The sequence below is a fragment of the Carcharodon carcharias genome, chromosome 12, assembly GCF_017639515.1.
Source record: "Carcharodon carcharias isolate sCarCar2 chromosome 12, sCarCar2.pri, whole genome shotgun sequence".
NCBI classification, from domain to species: domain Eukaryota; kingdom Metazoa; phylum Chordata; class Chondrichthyes; order Lamniformes; family Lamnidae; genus Carcharodon; species Carcharodon carcharias.
Window position 1 is genome coordinate 33,209,572 of NC_054478.1, and position 20,936 is coordinate 33,230,507.

Below are 20,936 nucleotides of genomic sequence, written 5' to 3' on the forward strand. Positions count from 1 at the left end.
GTATTTACATTTATACATAGTTCACATATTTTGTGTATATGTTAAATACACACATTTCATTAACATAGAGAGATGCATTCATGTATATTCATATAAATAGTTGTTTGGTATGGCAGAAGTATAGAACTTGAGTATTACTGAAAAAAAAGCAACATTTTTGTCAAATCTTTTCATCTTGCACCGATCAGGACATTTCGCAAGAAAATACCAATATGAGGGGAAACAACATGTCCTGATGAGCGCAAGATGAAAAACTTTGACAAAAAAATCTCTTTTTTCAGCGATACTTGTATTCACATACGAACATATATATTTACAGATACATACATTCATCAACATAAATAAAATTCAAGAGAGATGTGCGCACAACTATTTTTGTTTTCAATATTTTGTTAATAAAGTATGTTTGAAAAATAAATATGCTCCATTAATCCTCCTCCCTCTGTTTTTCAGATTATGTATCACAAAATATATGAGTCAAGTATTAAAGGCACGGTTGCTCCAACCACAAAGACCATGGAGCTGGATAGAGCTAGAGAAGCCTATAAATTACAGAGTGAGGTAAGTATGTACTTCAGTTAGAGTTTTTAATAAATCATGGGAAACGTCTCCATCTAATTGGGTTTTGTGACATTCATTTTGTAGAACCTGTATCGTGATACTGGCCGGAGCCTCCTCCCCACCGGATATACACTTCCAGCAGACATCCCATCCTTGAAACATGCAAGAAATGTTGACGACATCCGCAGCGATGTAAGTATTGCAAAAATGGCATTCACCCTTGTGAACTCCTGGAATTCCATGTTTGAATCCCTTTGATCCAGGTTTCTGCCCCTGTCCTACCAAAACAGTTCTTGTCAAAGTCACAATTAAATAACGTCCTATGTGACAAAGATAAACTTTCCTCATTCTTCTCAACTTGTCTGCAGCCTTTAATGCGGTGTCCACAAAATCTTCCTCCATTGCCTCTCCACTGTCCTCTAGCTGGGTGGGACTGCTCTCCTGTTGTTCCATTTTTATTTATCAAACCAGAGGCAGAGAATCATTTGGAATTTTTTCTCTTCCTGCTCTGGCAATATGAACTCTGGTGTCCCAGGACCTAACTTTGGCCCCCCTCCTCATCTAAATGTTGCCTGTTGGCGACATCATCCTTAGGCACAGCATTAGTTTTCATGTGTACACTGACGACACCCAGCTCTATCACTCACAACTCCTCCACGGTTGCTAAATTATCAGACTGCTTCTCTGACGTCCAATATTGGATGAGCAGAAATTTCCTCCAGTTAAATTTTGGGAAGACTGAAGCCATTGTTTTTAGTCAATGATCCAAACTCCATTCCCTCACTACTGATTCCATCCCTCTCTCTGGCAACGGTCTGAGATTGAGCCAGTCTGTTTTCAATCTTGGTGTCAAATTTGATCCCAGCATAAGTATTCACCATTACTAAGGCCTATTTCCACCTCCATAACATCACTTGACTTTGCTCCTGTCTCAGCTCATCTGCTGCTGAAACTCTAATTTATGTGACCTCTAGACTCAACTATTCCAATGCATTCCTGGCTAGTCTTTCACATTCTACCCTCTGTAAACCTTTGGTAATTCCAAAACTCTGATGCTTGTGTCTTAACTCTCTGCAAGTACTGTTCCCTTATTATTCCAGTGTTCATTGGCCTACATTGGATCCCTGTCAGTAAAAGGTCTAGATTTCAAAATTCTCATCCTTGTTTTCAGGTTCATGGCCTTGTCCCACCTTATCTGTGTGATTTTCTCCAGCCTCACAACCCTCCAAGGAATCTGTGCTCCTCCAATTCTTGTCTACCTGTTCATCTCCAATCTTAATTTCTCCACCACTGCTGGCTGTACGTTCAGCTGCCTAGGCCCCAAGCTCTGGAATATCCACCCTAAAGCTCTCCATCTCTCTCTCTACTTTGCTTTTCTCCTTTAAGACACTCCTTAAAACCTACATCGAAACCAAACTTTTGGTCATCTGACCTAATACCTCCCTATGTGACTCGGTGTCATACTTTGTTTTATAATGCTTTGGTGAATGCCTTGGAATGTTTCATTATGTTAAAGGTGCTATATAAATATAGATTGGTGTTGTTGAGCAATGGTTTAACCTTACTTGCTTAATCAGTATTTACTAAATAAAAAGTTCTGCTCCTGGACTTGATAGAGATGGTTTGGTCAACACACTCAAACACAAATGTTACCCTTTACAAGCAATACATTAAAACATAATTGTAACAAACAGACATAAACAAGACAATCTCAATATCAGTACCCAGGATGCAAAGGTGGCCAACATTCCTACTATCAGTGGCACTGGCATCATGAATTATCCCAAAGACTTTTCTAACTGGGATTTTTTTGCAGTATTATCTGCCTCCCTTGTGGCCATCTGTAGCACCATTCAATGCTAAAGAGATGTTTGTGTTAATTCATATCATATTTTGGACGTACTGTATACTGGAGTTATATCAGTCTCATCCACAAGGATAAGGGTTGATTATAAACAAAAACAGAATTACCTGGAAAAACTCAGCAGGTCTGGCAAGCATCAGCGGAGAAGAAAAGAGTTGACGTTTCGAGTCCTCATGACCCTTCGACAGAACTAGGGTTGATTATAATTGCTTTAAGGCCTTCACAAGATGACTAACTTATTGAGACCTTGAGACAGACAATACACCAGACATTATTATCTTCTTTAAGGTTCTGTAGCTGCAGCTTTCTGACTGCTAGTGTTTAGTTGCCAACATCCCCATGAACCTTTGCTGTCCAACCTGACATACTTTTCCAAGGCATGCTGGTTCCTTTCTGACAGCACTCCATCAGCATTCATTAATGAACAGTTTTTAATTTTTTGGCCAATGTTATTTTTTTCTTGTTATTTTTCTTCCCTCCTCTTTGCTGTCAGTTGTAGCTCTGTGGTAGCAATTTCACCCCTGTCAGAATGTTATGGGTTCAACTCCAACTCCAGAGACTAGGTTCCAGAAACCTAGGCTGGAAATCCAGTATTAGTACCGAGGGAGCACTGCAGTGACAGAACTGTCAACTTTTGGATGGGATATCAAACCAAGGCTCTGTCTGCCCCATCAGGTGGACATAACCAATTCCATGACACTATTTCAGGGAAGGGTAGGAGGGTTCTCCCAGGTGTCATGGCTAATATCTACCTTTCAAACAATATTATTGAAATGTATTATCTGGTGTAGCATCATTTACATCATTAAATGCTTCGCAGCTGATGAAATACATTTGAAATGTGAAATAAAACAGAAAATGCTGGAAAGGGGGCTCTGTAGAAGAGTCATAATGACTCAAAACGTTAACTCTGTTTCTCTCTCCACCGACGCTGCCAGACCTGCTGAGTTTTTCTGGCATTTTCTGTTTTTAATTCAGATTTCCAGCATCTGCAGTATTTTGCTTTTACATTTATAATGTTGTCACTGTTGTAATGCAGGGAATTGCTGCTTGCACTGTTCCTCTGGGATTTCTAGGAATCATCTGCTGCTGTTAAGGCAGGTAGTCAAGAAAACCCATGTGCCAAATGCAGGCGATGGGTGTTAGAACAAGAGTCACAATAGATCAGAAAGATTTCAGCACTAAATACAAGCGTACAGAATCAAAAGAAATCCATTGCCACAAATATTTATGTTTTTGCATTTTCTCTTATTTAAAAACTGTAAGATTTTGACCTTAAGCCGGGGATCATTGCTAAAAGCATTTCTCATTTCCTTTTCCAGCTGAAGTATAAAGAAGCCTATGAACATATGAAAGCAAGGGGTTACAAATTGATCCCAGAAACCATCAGCATCACTGCAGCCAAGAAAGCAGATAATATTTTGAACCAGGTAACGTGGGCGTAATGTTAGCATGATCACATTGATCAACAAAGATCACTGGGGGAAATGTGAATATATGATGCATTTAATAATTTTCTCTTACAGCGACTGTATCGACTAGAATATGACACCCACAAAGACAAGATTCACCCCGCCCATGACACTCCAGAACTTCGTCAAGTCAAAGCTACACAGGAAGCAATCAGTGATGTAAGCTTAGAAATTGAAAACAAACTTGTCTCAATGTTTAAACCAAGCATATTTTCTTTGCTGAAAAGAATTAAACGATTTGACTTGTTGTTTTCCTTTAGCTGTCATATAAGTCGAACTTCTTCAGGACCAAAGGTCGTAAGATTTCTCTTCCCATCACTCCTGAGCTGCTCCATCACCGTTATGTTGGCGTTATCACTAGTGATGTAATTATTCAACATGCTCTTACTTATTCATGCACTTTATTTAAATGCTAACTTAATATTTTCTGCACAGTACTAAATGTGTGACTATTCCTTATATAGAATAGGTACAAGGAAGATCTTCAATGGCTGAAAGGCATTGGATGCTTCCTGTATGAAACTCCTGAAATGATCCGAGTGCGTGACTTCCACAAATTCTGGGTATGCCTTCCTTTTTTTAAAATCTGGATATACCATAGCTCTTCACCAAGTGAAAACAAAATGGATTGTTTTGTGATGTTAAAAGTTACTACTGTTACTTAAAAGATTGAAATATTAATGTACAAAAGCAGAGGTGGGTCATCGTTATTTGATTGAATAGCAACTAATCAAATTGCAGATTGTGAAATGAAGAAGGACTCAAGATTTGAGCCAATCCAGCTTTTGTGACCTAAAATTATGCCCTAGAAGTTTTTGGTAGAAAAAGTTTGGCCTAAGATCATTAATGACGACCAGTAGCAGGGAGTTCCTGAGACCTGTTAAACTCAGTCAATCCAGAGAAGCAGGATCTGCATCGCAAACAGTAACACTGTTTTATGGCTTGGCTATTGCATTGAGAACAATAATCACATTACATTTTGACAGTCCTTAAGACCCCTAGATTGAAACAAAAATAAACACACGATAGATGCTGACATTCTGAAATAAAAACAGAAACTGCTGGAAAGAGTCAGTAGGTCAGGCAACATCTGTAGGACAAGAGAAGTAGAATGAATGTTTCAGGTTGGTGTCCACGTTTCGGGGGAGTAAACAGCTAACTCCTGAAATGGTACACAAATGATATTTGTGAAATCCAGGAAAGATTTGAAAATGTTTTTTGAATTGCTTTTTGTGTTTCTTTCAGACTGGCTATGACAAAGCCGCCAAGAAAGCACTTGACAAGCATACATCAGTTGTTGATACTCCTGAACATAGACATGTGACAGAACTGAAAGCTCACTTGAGCAACGTAAGTATATAACCGCAAATGTGCCACTTAATGGTATTCGAATAAGAATGCACTAGTAACTTCACCCTTATCACAAATAGGAAGGTGGCCTTTACTATGCATGAAGATGGCAGGTAACACTAGGAGAATGATGCAGTATTCCACGCATTCATCTGAAATTCTAGGAATGAAACGTAAATATTCCTTCAGTCCAAGACCAAGCTTTGATGTGGATTCTTGGAAAAGAGGGAGGACTCCAGTATACACCTACCTGTCTCTCAGAACCCAAGAAGGGTGATCTACTTTATAATGGGCACATTTTTTTTAACCAAAGTTTCTATAAAAATACCTACATTAGTCAGTTGTTGTAATTGTTGCACTTAGCATTGATACAGAGAACATCAAGGTTGCTGGCACATCTCAAGCCATATGCTAAAGGGTGTGTCCATGATAAAATGTGCACTTGCATTTTTTTGGATGGTTGTACTGTTTTTGAGGGGCCTCTATTATCTGCTTCAGTTCTCTGCCCAAAGGCAGGTGCAACCCACTGTGTCATGATCTCTACAACAGGTTGGGCACCCGAATCCTCTCCAGTCACAATGGGGATTGAATCCCATGCTATTGGCACCAATCAGATCACAATAGCTGTCTATCCAACTGCCCTCCCCCAGGCAAGGAGTCCAAGTTGCTATGGCAACCTACACTTTTACGTGCAGATTGTAGCCTGGAGCCATGGATAATGATGGTAGATTTAAAACAGAGATGAGGAGGAATTTCTTCTCTGAGGGTAGTCAATCTGTGGAATTCTTTACTGCAGAGGGCTGTAGAGGTTGGGTCGTTAAGTATATTCAAGGCTGAAATAGACAGATTTTTAATCATTAAGGGAATCAAGGATTATGGGGAAAAGACTGGAAAGTGGAGTTGAGGAATATCAGATCAGCCATGATGTCATTGAATGGCAAAGCAGACTCAATGGGCCAAATGGCTTACTTCTGATCCTACGTCTTATGGCCTTTTAGTCTTAGAGGCTCCAATTTCTTTCCATGTTACCAGCTGCCAATGTTAGATATTGGAAGGATTTACAAGTTGATACACAACCTATTTTTGCCACATTATGAACACACCTTCCTTGGCCATCAAGTCCTGGACTGGGACCTGAACCTGGAGCTTCTGGCTCAGAGGCTACTCAGTGAGACCTCCTATGTGCTGTCCCTGTGGTATTGGCTTTAATTCCTAATTGTGAGCTTTGATCAACTAGTGCCTGTTCTTTGTGAAGAAGGAAGGTAAGTGCACTTATCTCAGGGTTGGGTTAGCTCTTACGTAACATACTTGCTGATGCAAGATTGGAACCAAGTCAAATTTCCGTCTCAGATTTAGCAACCAAATACCTGAGTCAAAGAGGCCCACAGCACTGAAGGCTAGACTTGATGAGCAACAACCTAACTCTAAATGGCCTTGCAGGCACAGACCTATCATTGGGCCTGATATTCTTCCCACTTGGCTCCAGATGACCCTGAATTGCTCATTCAGGGTTAATCAGTAGGCTTATCCTACCTGGACAAGCAGTGAGTAGCTTGCACACGCTGGTAAATTGCACAGTTTTAGCTGGTTAAACTCCAGCACTTTGCACAAAATTAGAAATTCCTAAAAATTACCTGTTGCCAACCTGCCCCTGAGCTATTTGAACTTAAATAAATGGGGTATATGCCTATGAAGGAGGTTTTGTGGTGCAATGGTGGTGTTCTTACCTCTGGACCAGAAGCTCCGGGTGTGAGTCTCACTCCAGGACTTGATGGCTATGGAAGGTGCATTCATAGCGTGACCAAACAGGTTGATTATCAGCCTGTAAATCCTTCCAATATGCCTGATGGCAGGCAGTTAGAGCAGGAGAGTTTCCTGGTCAGCCATATTACAGAAGGCAGGAAAACCACTGCAGTACTTTGCCAAGTATAATCATGGACCAATCCAATGGAAGTCCATGGTTGCCAATACCGTTTTAGGGCATGGTACCTGAAGGAGGAGGAGGAGGAGGATGTGCCTATCGGATCATAGGAACAGTAGGAAGACATTCAGCCCCACCAGCCTGCTCCTCCATTTCATTAGATCGTGGCCTGTAGATCTATACTCAGCTCCATTTACCTGCCTTAGCTCCACATCCCTTCATCATGTTACCTAACAAAAATCTATCAATCTCAGTCTTGAAGGGTCCAATTGTCACAGCAGTGATATTGATAAACTCTAGATTGAGCAAAATTAAGTTCTGAAAGGATTAAGCTCGGCTTGGAGACTCTTGGAGCATGATGGTGGGTTTTGGTACTTAGCAGATACCTAGCCTATCATATATCTGAGCATGGATAAAACATAACCAGCGGCACATTTTAACAAAGTATTTGATGCATTCTTTCATTTCTTGTCAATTTTAGCTGGTATACCGGGCTCATGGGAATAAAGTGAAGACAAAGTACACATCAAGGCTTGACACTGTGGATCTCAACCGAGCCAAACATGGTCAGAAGATACAGAGCCAGGTAAGATCAGATATGTTGTTAAATGAAAATGATGATGGCTCCTTTCCTTAAAAATGGTTTAAAATTAGCAATCATCTCAAAACCTCGAAGGGGAAAATAAAAACTAGACTTTATGTGACACTAATACAAAATATTATGGATGCTAGAAACCTGAAATTAATAACAGAAAAGGCTGGAAATTCTCAGCAGGTCAGGCAGCATCTGGGGAGATAGAAACCAGGTTAATGTTTCAAGTTGATGATCTTATCAGAACATCTAATTAGCCAATTTGGGGGAAAAAGTCACAGCTAAGTGGCATCCCTGCCCTGAAGCAGGTGTGGAGGCAGGATGTGCATTTAATTGGATGGGAGGGTGACGAGTGGGCACCATATTGCCTTCTCACCTTTGCCCCGTTCAGTCCGAGGCAGGAAGGCTCATGGTCAATCTTCCTGCTTGATGCCAATTGTTGCCTTTAAGATGGCAATTAATCCCTCCACTGATGGTATTCAACCAGTAGCAGGCGGGGCAGTTGCCACACTGGGAAGCCAAAAGGCAAACCCTCGTTGTGTTTGCTTGCTAGGCCCCTGGAGGTGTTCCTCATTGTCAGGCACTCAGCCTGTTTGAGGGACCCGGCTTTGGGCAGGGGTTGTCACATTGAGAGACACCCTCTTCCCATGCCTCTGGCCCCTCCCTTTGCCCCCTCCTGTGACCCCCTCTTCACGACTGTGGCCTGGGTCTCTTGCTGATTGTGGGCCTCTGGTGGGTGTATTGTCTGCAGCTACCACTGCTCCCACTGGTGGCACTGCCTACAATCAGGAGCTGCTGGTCTCTAATTGGCTGTCAGCTTTCAGGGAGGGTGGGGAGGGTGGGAAGTGAATTTAGATGCCCCCAACCCAGTCTGGGACACTTGATCCCTGGGGGAGACCTGCTGCTGGCCCCTTAAGTGCCTTACTGGCATTTAAAATGGCGGACCTTTGCCAAAGGAGGTGTGTGAGGCTGTTGCCAGCTGTTCTGTTGGCAGGCAAGTCCCCAGTTGCTTGGAATACACTACGCCCACAGCACGGGCATCTGATGGCAGAACCCTGAAGGGCTTGAGGAAAATCCTGCCTTAGATGTTTAATTTTCAGTTTCAAATAACATTTAAGTTCAACTGATTGAGTTTCAAGAGATTTGAATTGAGTTATTTTTCACTTGCCCTCTGGATGTGGGATGCTTACCACACCACATTATTCCTCATTCTTAGTTGCCTTGTGAAGCCGATGAGTTCTCCTCTGAATTGCTTCAGTATGCAGAGCTGCTACTTTGACTGGGGGGTGGAGTGTCCATCCCTGAGGTGAGGGATATGGGGCAAAGGCCAAATGTAGAATATTGCATTTTGAAATAGAAGTCAGCAATTGTATTTACATTTATGCCTTGAGAAAGGATCCGGGTGCATTTCTTGAAAATTCACTGTTAGTGTAAAGATCGTAACAGCAAAGCAAATCAAATATTGCAATCCACCTCAAGACCAGTTAACCAGGAAAAATTACTAATCCCATGCTCCCATCAAGGGACAGCCTCAAAAGGAGCAGGTTTTGGAAAATCTGAACCAACAGTCTTGCACTCCTATCTCTGACAAATGCTGCTTTTGAGTCCTGTTGGGGAATATTCTAGTCTTAAAACTGTAACCATTGGTGCCAGATTTAAAATAGTGTGTGCAATGTTAGATACCATATTTTAAAACGCAGTTGGAGAAAGTTCAGATGTGCAAGAAGTATGATTAAGAATTTGACTACAGGGCTTACTGTGCTAAGCCAACTCATCAGGAGAAACTCACAGAGCTGAATTTTCTGAGGAGGAACGATAATTGAGAGGGAACGTGATCTAGATATTTTGTGTGTTGCAAAAGCTTTAGCTTTAATTAGGTTAAATGATGTGGACTGTGCACAGACTATAAGGACACAGAATTAAAATTAACAATCATCAAATAAGACTAGAGGTGGTAGACTTTTGGTCCTTCTCCAAATTTTCCTGCGCGTGATGATGGCGGGATCAGAAAATCCCGGCCTTTATTTCTCACAATAGAGGATATTTGGAGCAGGCTCCCAATAAAGGACCTGAATAATTTTAATATCAACTGAATAATTATCCAAGATAAAAGCAAAACACTGCGGATGCTGGAAACAAAAATAAAAATAGCTGGAAAAACTCAGCCGGTCTGACAGCATCTGCGGAGAGAAACACAGTTAATGTTTCAAGTCCATATCAGAACACTTCATCAGAATAATTATCCAGTTTGGAATGCATTGAGTGCTACTTGGATACAAACAGAAATCAAAAACGTCACAGCACATCATGTTTGCTGTATTGGGGAGACTCAGAACTAAACGTCTTTCATAGCTCTGGCTCTGAATCTACATTTACTAAACTTATCTCAAAGCTAAGTATAAGGATGAACTTGGAAGGTAAGGTGTAAGCCATCTGGTTTAGGCTTTAAGCTTCACCATTTCAAGGAGTGGACAGCCAGTTGACCCAAAATATTTTAGCTACTGGACCAAGATTGTGGTCATTCGTTCAGAAATATCCAACTTTGGGATCCAAGTCATACTTTTTTGTTTACCAGCCATGGTCATTGTATTTTAGGATTTGACCAGTGCTCAGTTTTGAAATTGATTTCGTACTACCCCTTAAATCTTATAATTCAACTATGGGAGAGTTGGCTCCAACAAATCAAATATTAGGCACCAAGCTGCTTTAAAGAGCTGCTGCTAATCCACACATTCAATATCACTGGCTATTTTAAGCCCATGATCCAGCCTGAAATAGATTTTTTTTAAAAGTTTAGTTATCAGTTCAAAGGAGTTGATACATCAATAACTAAGATGATGGGAAAATTCAAGAACCGTAGTGTTTTTCAATATGGATCAACACTGCAGTTTTGCTGTGCTGGTATAGTGAGACCTGCCAAGTACTGTCGATTCCCACATTCTTTATTAATCCTAATTTCTTCTTCCTTCTTTAGTACCTGTATGTCGAGTTAGCTACAAAGGATAGACCACATTACATTCCTCATGAACATACTACAACTCTGGATCATGCAAAGCACGTCAAACATTTTGCCAGCGAGGTAAGAGTTCAGGACACAGGTAAACTGCCGTCTGGAAAGCTTGTTAGAAAAGTAATATAAAGACACATGTTGTTGCATTTTTTTAAAAAATGCACTCCATTTTAAGAAAGTAAGTTACTTACATTAGTAAGTCAAGTAAACATACAGAAGAAATAATGAAAAAACACACTTAGGCCTGGATTTTCACTCCTAGTTCGGTACCAGAGTCGGGACATGTCTCAGCTCTGCAAAACTGACCCAGGAGAAAGTGGCCCAGAAGCTTGGGCTTTCATTTTGGAGTGGGGTCTCCCTGGGAGTCAAGCCAGGTGACCCCGAGGGATTCTGGGTGTGGAGGTATGCTGGTCGGAAGACCTGCCTGCATTGGCACAGATTCAAAATTCAAATAAACCAGAAAAACATAAATTAGCTCTCCAGCCCTCACCCCTCATACACCCCCACACACTCCCCATACACCATCCATGCCACCACCCCCCATGGCCCCCTTACCTTCCATGCCAACCTATGATTCTCTGCCCACCACCCCCCTCCCCAGTCACAATGCCAACTTCTGGTGAACTCATGCCAATCCATACTCACCCACCACCCTTTGCCCTGACACCCACCATGCCACCCACCCAGTATCCACAATGGGCAGACCTCAGGATCCACAATGGGCAGACCTCAGGATCCATGCTGAGATTAAAAAAATAAGGTTCCAAGTGCCCATTGCAGGCTCTTTTTTAAACAAAAAACACCCTTATTCATTAAAAAAACCTCATTTATTACATTTTCATTCCTTCAACTATATTATCCCTTATAAAACAAACATTTTATTCAATTGCCTAATCCCTTATAAAAACAAGCATTGGAATTCATTGTCCCACTTCAATGAGTCCATACCCACTTGAGGCTGTCAATCAATCAGTGAAATGGTAGTACCCTACTGTAATAACGGACAGTTATGAAACCAGTCATGTAGCACTAATCTAGTAATGGTAACCCTAAGGCTTATGGCATCATTTAGAGTGAAATAGCAAGCTATCATTTTTTAACACTGCAGACAGTTTCTTCAAAGAGTTATAGGACAGGAGTTCTAAATGGCTTGACAGCTCCATTTAACAGTTCAGTTTGGTGTTTTTGAGATCTCTTCTTGACAGTTTTACTTGACACTTTTGACAACTGGTTTTGATAGTTGTCTTGACACTTTTGACAGTTGTCTTTGACAGTTCCTCTTGACACTTCCGACAGTTCCAATGAGCTTCATGGTTCTAATGAGCTTGTGAACATTTTACGTACTTTCATGCCTAATTTTTGAAATCCCAAAGGGAACCTCACCTTCCACAAATGGCACATGACGTCCCCGAAAGATATCCCATGACCATATCCAAAGCGGCACCTTACATCTCCAAAAGGATATGCTGGCTACTGAATGAATCCACAAAATCAGACCTGATCCTACCAGGTCTAATTGGTGCACGTCAGATTTCATACACCTCTCACAATAAAATCACACACGAGTGGAGGCAATTGTTGATTTCCATGGGCAGCTGCCTCTGTGAAATGAACATGTGCGAATCCTGACCTGGGCCCATTCCCGCCCGTGAAAATGTTAGGTGCCATATTCAGGGGCAGGACTTCCAGAGTCAGGCCTCTTCTGCCTGAGAGGCTCTCCAACATTGCAAAAATCCAGGCCTCAGTGTGTTTGTATGAAATTCTTTTGCTGCTATTTTAACAGGATTATTATCCAATTGAAAAAAATTAAATAAACATACACCTTCCTTAAAATAGTTCACTGAATTTTAATGCTTCTTGTACGATGAATATCACTTGGATTCGAGGGTGCAGTATATGAATCGTGGGAAAGGATAGGATAAAAAGACTTACATTTATAGAATTCCTTTCATAACTACTAGACATCCAAAGGATATTTAATTCTAATGTACCTTTTTCTTTCCTGTGTTAGAAAAAATACAAGGAACAGTATGAGAAGATGAAGAGTAAATACACTCCAATCCCAGACACTCCAATGCTGTTGGTGTCTAAGAAAGCTTACCTAATTGCCAGTGATGTATGTATTGAATTTTAATTTTTTTTTAAGTACAAAAGGAATTTCATATTCATCTGTGACTTTTCACATTTTGAATATACTCTCTGCTTTTAATAGTTACGGTATAAGGAAGCCTTTGAACAGGCAAAAGGTCACTATCGTACAGTGAAGGATGCCCTGAACATTACCTACCATCGCAAAGTCACAGATGATATCAGTAAGGTACGTGGTGCTTACTTTTAAGAAGCTGAATTCTTTTGTGCTTTCCATGGTCAGTGAAGGAGGGTTTCCCCAATAGTTGAGGCCACCTTCATCCCATATAGTCCTGGCACAGGAGTGTACCATCTGGAGCACTGTGGATGCAAAACCAGTAGCATGTTTAGCATATTAAACCAACATCCAACATATTGAAGGGCAAGATTTTATTTGATTGAGGGTAACCAGTTGACCATCATTAAGTACTTTACCTGATTTTCTATTCTGCTGACATGACTGTAAGACAGTATTTATAGCCAACTTTCATTTCTACCTTGACAGCCATTTGGACTCAACTTGGACTTATGACAGTTACGAGAGAATTTCAATATATTGAGAGTAATCAATTTTTAATGTTTTCTTTTGCACATCTCTCCCTCACTTTGCCTTCCATTGATGGCACATGCCTTTGACTCTACTCTCTGGAACTTTGTCCTCAACCATGTCCATCTCTCCACTTCTGCCTCTGCCTTTAAAAACTCAACCTTTTGACTACGATTTCTCCTAACTTTCCCCCCTGTGGCTTGGCATCGATCCTTTCATTTATTTAATCTATTTTCTGTCCTTCTGTAAAGCACTGTGGATTTGTTTCTATGTCAAAGGCGCTGTGGTTGTTTGCAGCTTGCCCGCTGTAAGGCTTGAGCAAAGCCTTCATATTGGGAGTGATGTTCTTCTCCCTTCTCCCATATAGCCCTTGAATAACACTACACATCAGCTTCCACCATGGTTTTTCTGGTGTCTGCATCTGACTGCATGCAAAGAAGCCAGAACAATGTAAAGAGTTTGCACACAGATGCCCTCGATGCCAATTAGGGACACAATCCTCCGATAACAGCCTACTGCTATTGAGCAGCTGCTGTTAACAGAGATATTTGCATTTTACATTTAAGCTTTTATTTTTAAACTTTCGAATAGAAAAGCGGTTTAGCTGTTTCAGTAGTTGTTGCAAAATGCTGTTACACTTTTACACTTAGCATGGGTTATTTCAGTACTGTCACCTCCCTGCTTTCTGTGATGGGACAGAAGTCTATCAATCTCAATTTTGGGAGTGATAGATTTTTGTTAGGCAAAGACACTAAGCGATATAGAACCAAAGAAGGTAAATGCAGTTAAGATACAGATCAGCCATAATCTAATTGAATGGTGGAACGGGCTAAAGGTGCAGAATGGCCTACCTCTGTTGCTATCATTCCTATGCTTGTCTGGAGGCAGCATAAAAGCAGTCACAAACCTCCTTGACAGCTCCTGGAGTCATTTTTCTGGCCCTGTCCTTATCCAATAGTAGCTGTTTATGTACCATAGAGCAGGAATTTCCCCCTACCATACCATTGAATCACCTGGTATAAAAACAGAAGGCTCAAAATTAAAGCAACCCTTTTGTCACATTCTCACATTGTCATTCTTCATACCTAGACTACTTTACCCTGCTATTCTACCCACTATTTGGCATTATGGTCACCCCTCCCCACCCACCCCCCCCCAACCCCCATGCCCCCCACCCCCACCCCCTCCCACCCCCACCCCCTCCCCCTCCCCCTCCCACCCCCTCCCCCTCCCCCTCCCACCCCCTCCCCGTCCCCCCCACCCCCACCCCCTCCCACCCACCCCCACCCCCTCCCCGCCCCGCCCCTCCCTGCAAAACAGACTGCAGGAACATCCATGTGAACAGGATCTAAGCTGGTTGGTGAATTTGAAACCAAGACATGGAACGTTTCTTCATAGAGAGAGTTTATTGACTTTGTTCAGTATCACAGTTCTCTACCCACACACCCAGCATCCCAGCTATCCCATATTTATATGTGCACTAAGTATTTAATTAAACAATGCTTTTTACCTGTGTAGCCTAACAATATAATTAACATACCATTAACAATCCAACCTTCTGCTTGAGGTGCTGCTGCCATCCTAGCAATCCATGGAATTTATCTAGGTTATCTTGCTGTGTGCAAGCTTGCTTTTGGCATTCCACTGGTTCACTATAAAATGTTAACTGGATCCACACCGGTTGGTGAAGTCAAAACTAAGACACAGAGCTTTTCCTTGTTGAGAAAGTTTATGGAATTTCTTCAGTGTCAACACTCCTCACCTCCACCTAGTGTCCCAGCTATCCCCTCTTTATATGTGTTCAAATATCCATCTCTTGTTTCCCTTTACACTGTGTAATTGACATTAGCAAACCTTAACAATGTAATTGATAAGACATTGACATAAAGAGCCCTGGTAGAACAATTGGGCACACAGTATGCTTCCCGTGACCCCAAACTAATTAATCACAGGCAACGTTAAGAGGAATTGGTGCCCTTTACTGTCACCCTGATATAATGGTGACAATGCTACTCAAACAATAGGAAAAGTGCTGTGGACAGTTGTAGTGTCAACAGTAAAACTAACCTTTAGTTATATCAGAAAGTGGCTGAAGAATCCTTTGTTCTTTAGACTTTTAGGTTAGGGGTAAGGATACTTTGCATTGGATTTCACTACTGTAAATGTGCTGGATATGGTACTGGTAAGATCAATTCAAGACAAGCAACTGCAGAAATGGTCTTCTCTAGGATTAAGGCTCTCTTAACATACCATGTTGCTGTGCCTTATATCATACACTTGAGAATGATGAAAGAAATGGGAGCTATCTTATGCAAGTCACCAGCCATATATTCCATAACTCTTTGTGACCTGGGATAGTTCCAGTGGGCTGGTATTAGGCTCCTGCAGCTCCAATGTTTAAGAAGGGGAAGAAATCAGACTCTGGCAATTGGACACTTACCTTATTCTCTTTCAGCTGTTTGTTGTCGTTCATCTGTTAACCATGTGCATTGTTGGCCTTTTACCAGTATTTATCTGCACATGTTTAAAGATGCGGAAGTTTATTTGCCTTGCTATTTTCCTAATATTAGCTGTATATCACGTGGGTTCCAGCCACTAATTATGGCCACTAATTATATTTTGAATATTAAATTAATGTTTGATTGGCGCACCACACAAATGTGTGGTTTAGAGTTCTGAGCTTGGGAGGGGATGAATTACCCGAAAATAATTTAGCATGAGCCATACCCTTTGAATTACTGCTGAACCCCCTTTGGGCTGACAGGAAAGATTATATTACAGGCTTTTCACTATAAGCTGCTTGATGATTTGTTACATCAGAAAAATTAAGTGGTCATTTTGAATTGAACATTATTTCACCTGTTTCCAAAACCAATACTATGTACACTGCTTCATATTATTTGTGCTGTACCCAATACACACTGGTTCCATATTGATAACCAGTCCAAAAAGCTCCTTAGTGCCAGGTAGTATCTGTGTGAAATTTAATTGGCAGCTTTTCTGAACACATTCTGTGATCCTGAGATAGATTGATTCTGTGCCCCGCTCATCCACATCATGAGACACTTCCTCATTCTCCATCCAAACCTATTGGTTCAATCAAGTCCTCATCAATAATAGTTGCCTGTGTAGTTTCTTGTTTTACTTCAATTTCCTGTCATTTTGCTTCTGAAGTTTCCTAGTGTATCACATTCCTCTCTGACAGATGATTAGGTTTAAACCAGTTCACAAAAGGGAGTTAGAGAAGATCTCATTCTTGTAGTCTTCATGCAGGTTGCATGGCTGTAGTTGCCTCGTGTCTATTTACCTTGTTGCAGTTTCCCCCTTATGCCCGTTGCCTTGTTACAGTTTGTATGCAGATGACGGAGCATCATAACAGACAACAAATGTACATGTCATGTAAGAATAGGGTATCTTGCACTTACACTCAGTTTGAATTTCATCGCTGTATCCGGTTTGATGCTGCTGTAGTGTTTATTGAAAAAAAAAATCAGGTCTTACTGATGGGAACATTAAAGCAGGGTTATTGCTATAAACAATGTTCGTTAGAGTGCAGTTGTTTTGTAATTTCCCACATCCTGTTCCTTTGTATTATTTGTTCTAAACATACTCATGGGGATAAGTTCTGAAACTATTGTGTGGAATTCTTCAAATGACACTGTTTCGAGGACAACCAGGCATTCATGGACAATGGGAAAGCGGGTCAGGTTAGGAACATTAGAAACTCCTCTTTATCCCAGTGTAGCTTATTTCTTATCAGTTTCCTCTTTTCTGATTAGTGACATTTTCTTAACATTCTGGTCCTAGGTCAAATACAAGGAGAAGTACATCCAACAGTTGGGACATTGGAGATCAATCCCTGATCCACCTGAGAATATCCACCACCGCATCGTGTCTGATGCTGTCAGCACTGTGAGTTTTTAAGTTTGTCGTCTTTTTGCTGAGTTTCATAGAAGAATATAATAACTACTGCAATCTTATGCTGGCTGTAATGTAATGGCTGTTACATATTGTTACACATATGAACATCTAATGCTTTAAGTGACAATCTAAATCTAAAATTGATCAAGAAAGTATATATAACTTTCAGATCAGTTAACATATGAGATGTCTGATTTAATTAGTACTTGTTTTGACTTTCCACCTAATTTATCCACAAGGCTGTAAGTGGTCTTTTAGAGATTCTTAATAATAGGACAAGATGATTATTTTCTATAAATAGTCATAAATAGGAATCTTATTTTACAATTTTTAATGTATAATTCACATTACTTCTCTCCCTCCTTTTTTCTTGTGTTGGATTTTTGGCTCCCTGGTGTTATACACTCACACATGCACACCACCCACACACACCACCCACACACACAACCACCCACACACACAACCACCCACACCCACCCACACATACACAAATTCCACCCACACACACGACACACACCCACACACACTACACACACCCACACACACCACCCACACACATGACACACAGCTTTACCATCACATTTCTGGGCCTTTAAAGAAAGCTTCAGAGCTTTAGGGAGGAGTCTTATGGACCATGATGATTTTTTTCTTCTCTTTTTCAATCTAGTATTCTGTGTGGTCAGTATTTGAAGTACCAAAATAAAATCTATGAAAGTTTTTTTTTCGTCATTTTAGGAAAATGTGAATGTTTCTTCAATGTGTCATTTTGTGCACATGTCTGACACCTGCAGTAAAAAGGATTATTTCTTAACCAGGTTAAATACAAAGAGGACCTGGAGTGGTTGAGAGGGATCGGGTGCTATGTGTGGGACACTCCTGATTTGATGCTGGCGGGGCAGAACAAGCAACTCTACAGCCAGGTGAGCTACACTTTTCAGCATACGTGCTGTGAATCACAGGCACACATAAAGGGCAGAATTTCACCCACGTTGGGCTGGCTTAGCGGGGGTGGGGGTTGGGGAGGGCGGGGGGGTGGTGGCCCGGTCAGGAAGCTGTCCGCTGCCCAAGATCTAGGCCAGAAGGCAAGTTCATGCTGGCTGGCCAATTAAGGCCCACCCAGCGTGAAATGTGAGCGGCCCGTGGGGGTGGGGAGCTGCCTCAGGGAGATGAAGTGTGACATAAAACAAAATAAAGGGAATAAAAATGTAATGGAACATGCCCCCTCATGTGACTCTGTCATGTGAGCAGGGACACATTATTAATGAAAAATTAAATTTTTAATTTTATTTGCTTTTGGAAACCTCACCCCGCCCATGGATGTGGTTTCCAAAACAGTGCAAAGTGGACGGGCAGTGAAAGATTTGTTTTAATTAACTTTTTAATGGCCTTAATAGGCCTTTTAATTGTCGGTGGGCACGCTGCTGGCTCGGGCACATACCTGCTGACTGAAATATCACGCGAGCGCAGTGCACAATGACGTTGAGACGCTCATCCAACGTCATCAAGCATCATTTTACGCTCATCGCATGTCCCCACCCACTGAGCTAAAAATTTTACCCAAAGTGTATTCATCAGTCTTCAGACTGATGCCCCCACAGCCTTATTCATCATTAGGCCTCTGTTTAATTTAAAAATACTTTTTGTTACCTTCCATCCCATTTTCTCTTCTTTTATGAAGGTGCTGAATCATATATTTGGCCCCACAGGTAGCTAGCACCCTCCAGTTCCATGCTCATGCCCTTACTTAGAGGGCAGGCTATTCACCTGTGGGGGTTTGACAGTTGAGCCTTATCCTGTCCTTACCATAATATTCTCTCACCCATACATAACTGGTTAAAGGGAATGCAATTTGAACAAATGAGGGAGAAAGGAATAGAAGGTTACGCTGATATGGTTAGATGACGAAGAGTAGGAGGAAGCTCTTGTGGAGAATGAATGACTTGGACCAAGTGGCTTGATTCTGTACATTCTATGTAATTCAATCTGAATTTACTATATAACATTGAGTGGAATTTAAGACTATTTCACCTCCCAGCTGAGACCATATCACTCAGACCAAGGGATTGAAGCTGTGACTTTCTCATTTTACATGTCAAAAGAAATAGGAGCAGGAGTAGGCAATTTGGCCCACTGAGCCTGTTCCTCCATTTGATAAGATCATGGATCATCTGACTGTGGCCTTAACTCCACTTTCCTGCCTGTCCCCCATAACCCCTAGCTCTCTTCTCAATCAACAATTTGCCCACTTGGTTAACCCTTGCAGACTCTTTGTATCCTCCTCACAGCTTGCTTTCATATCTATCTTTGTATTGTCAGAAAATTTGGCTACAATAAGTCAGTCCCTTCAACCAAGTCATTGATATAGATCGTAAATAGTTGAGGCCCAAGCACTGATCCTTGTGGCACTCCACTGTTTACAATTTGCCAACCTGAAAATTACCCATTTATCCTAATTCTGTATCCTGTAGTTTGCCAATCCACTATCCATGCTAATGTATTAACCCCAACACCATGATCTCTTACCTTGTGCAATAATTTCTTGTGTGGCACATTATTGAATGCTTTTCGGAAATCCAAATACACTACATCTACTGGTTCCCCTTTCTCCGCCCTGCTTGTTACATCCTCAAAGAAGTCTAGTAAATTGGTCAAACACAATTTCCCTTTCACAAAACCATGTTGACTCTGTCTGATTGTATTATGATTTTCTACTATCTTCTTAATAATGAATCTAGCATTTTCCCAATGACAGATGTTAGACTAACTGGCCTATAGTTTCCTGGCCCCTGTTTCGCTTCCTTCTTGAATATTGGTGTTACATTTGTGGTTTTCCAATCTGTTAGGACCTTTCCACAATCTAAGGAATTTTGGAAGATTACAACCAATGTATCCACTATCTCTGCTGCAGCTTCCATTAAGACCCTAGGATGCAGACCATCAGGTCCAGGGTCAGCCTTTAGTCCTATTAGTTTTCCTAGTACTTTTTCTCTAGTGATCATGATTGTTTTAAGCTCCTTCCTCCCTTTTTCCTATTGATTCCTAATATTCTTGGGATGCTTTCAGTGTCTTCTACTGTGAAGACAGATACAAAACGGTTGTTCCAAGTCTTTGCCATTTCCTTGTTTCCCATTATTAATTCCATAGTTTCACTTTCTAAGGGACCAATGCTTACTTTAGCTACTCTCTTCCTTTTTTATATACTTGTAGAAGATTTTACTATCTGTTTATGTTTCTTGTTAGTTTTACCTCATACTCCAATATCTACATCTTTATTATTTTTTAGCCATCCTTTTCTGGTTATAAGACCATAAGATGTAAGAGCAGAAGTAGGCCATCCAGCCCTTCAAATCTGCTCCGCCATTCAATGAGATCATGGCTGACCTGATAATCAAAGTTTCTAAAATTTTCCAAATTTTCTGGGCTACCACTAATCTTTGCAGCATTGTACATCTTTCCTTTCAAGTTGATACCATCCTTAACTTCCTTGGTTAGCCATGAATACTGCATCCTTCTCATAGTATCTTTTTTTTGCAATGGAATATATCTTTGTTGAGAGTAATGAAGTATCTCC

At 41.1% G+C, this 20,936-nt stretch overlaps 1 protein-coding gene across 42 annotated transcripts in view; it reads left to right on the forward strand.

Moving 5' to 3' along the window:
• Positions 1–20,936, forward strand: part of neb (nebulin) — a 284,616-nt gene that overhangs the window by 183,689 nt on the left and 79,991 nt on the right. For all 42 annotated transcript variants that reach the window (XM_041201321.1, XM_041201334.1, XM_041201338.1 and 39 more), the window contains 13 exons: positions 454–561; positions 646–753; positions 3,748–3,855; positions 3,952–4,056; positions 4,158–4,262; positions 4,362–4,460; positions 5,143–5,247; positions 7,650–7,754; positions 10,735–10,839; positions 12,782–12,886; positions 12,983–13,087; positions 17,252–17,356; positions 18,181–18,285. In XM_041201321.1, coding sequence (XP_041057255.1) covers positions 454–561; positions 646–753; positions 3,748–3,855; positions 3,952–4,056; positions 4,158–4,262; positions 4,362–4,460; positions 5,143–5,247; positions 7,650–7,754; positions 10,735–10,839; positions 12,782–12,886; positions 12,983–13,087; positions 17,252–17,356; positions 18,181–18,285 — 1,368 coding nt within the window. The remainder of the gene's footprint in view (positions 1–453; positions 562–645; positions 754–3,747; positions 3,856–3,951; positions 4,057–4,157; positions 4,263–4,361; positions 4,461–5,142; positions 5,248–7,649; positions 7,755–10,734; positions 10,840–12,781; positions 12,887–12,982; positions 13,088–17,251; positions 17,357–18,180; positions 18,286–20,936) is intronic.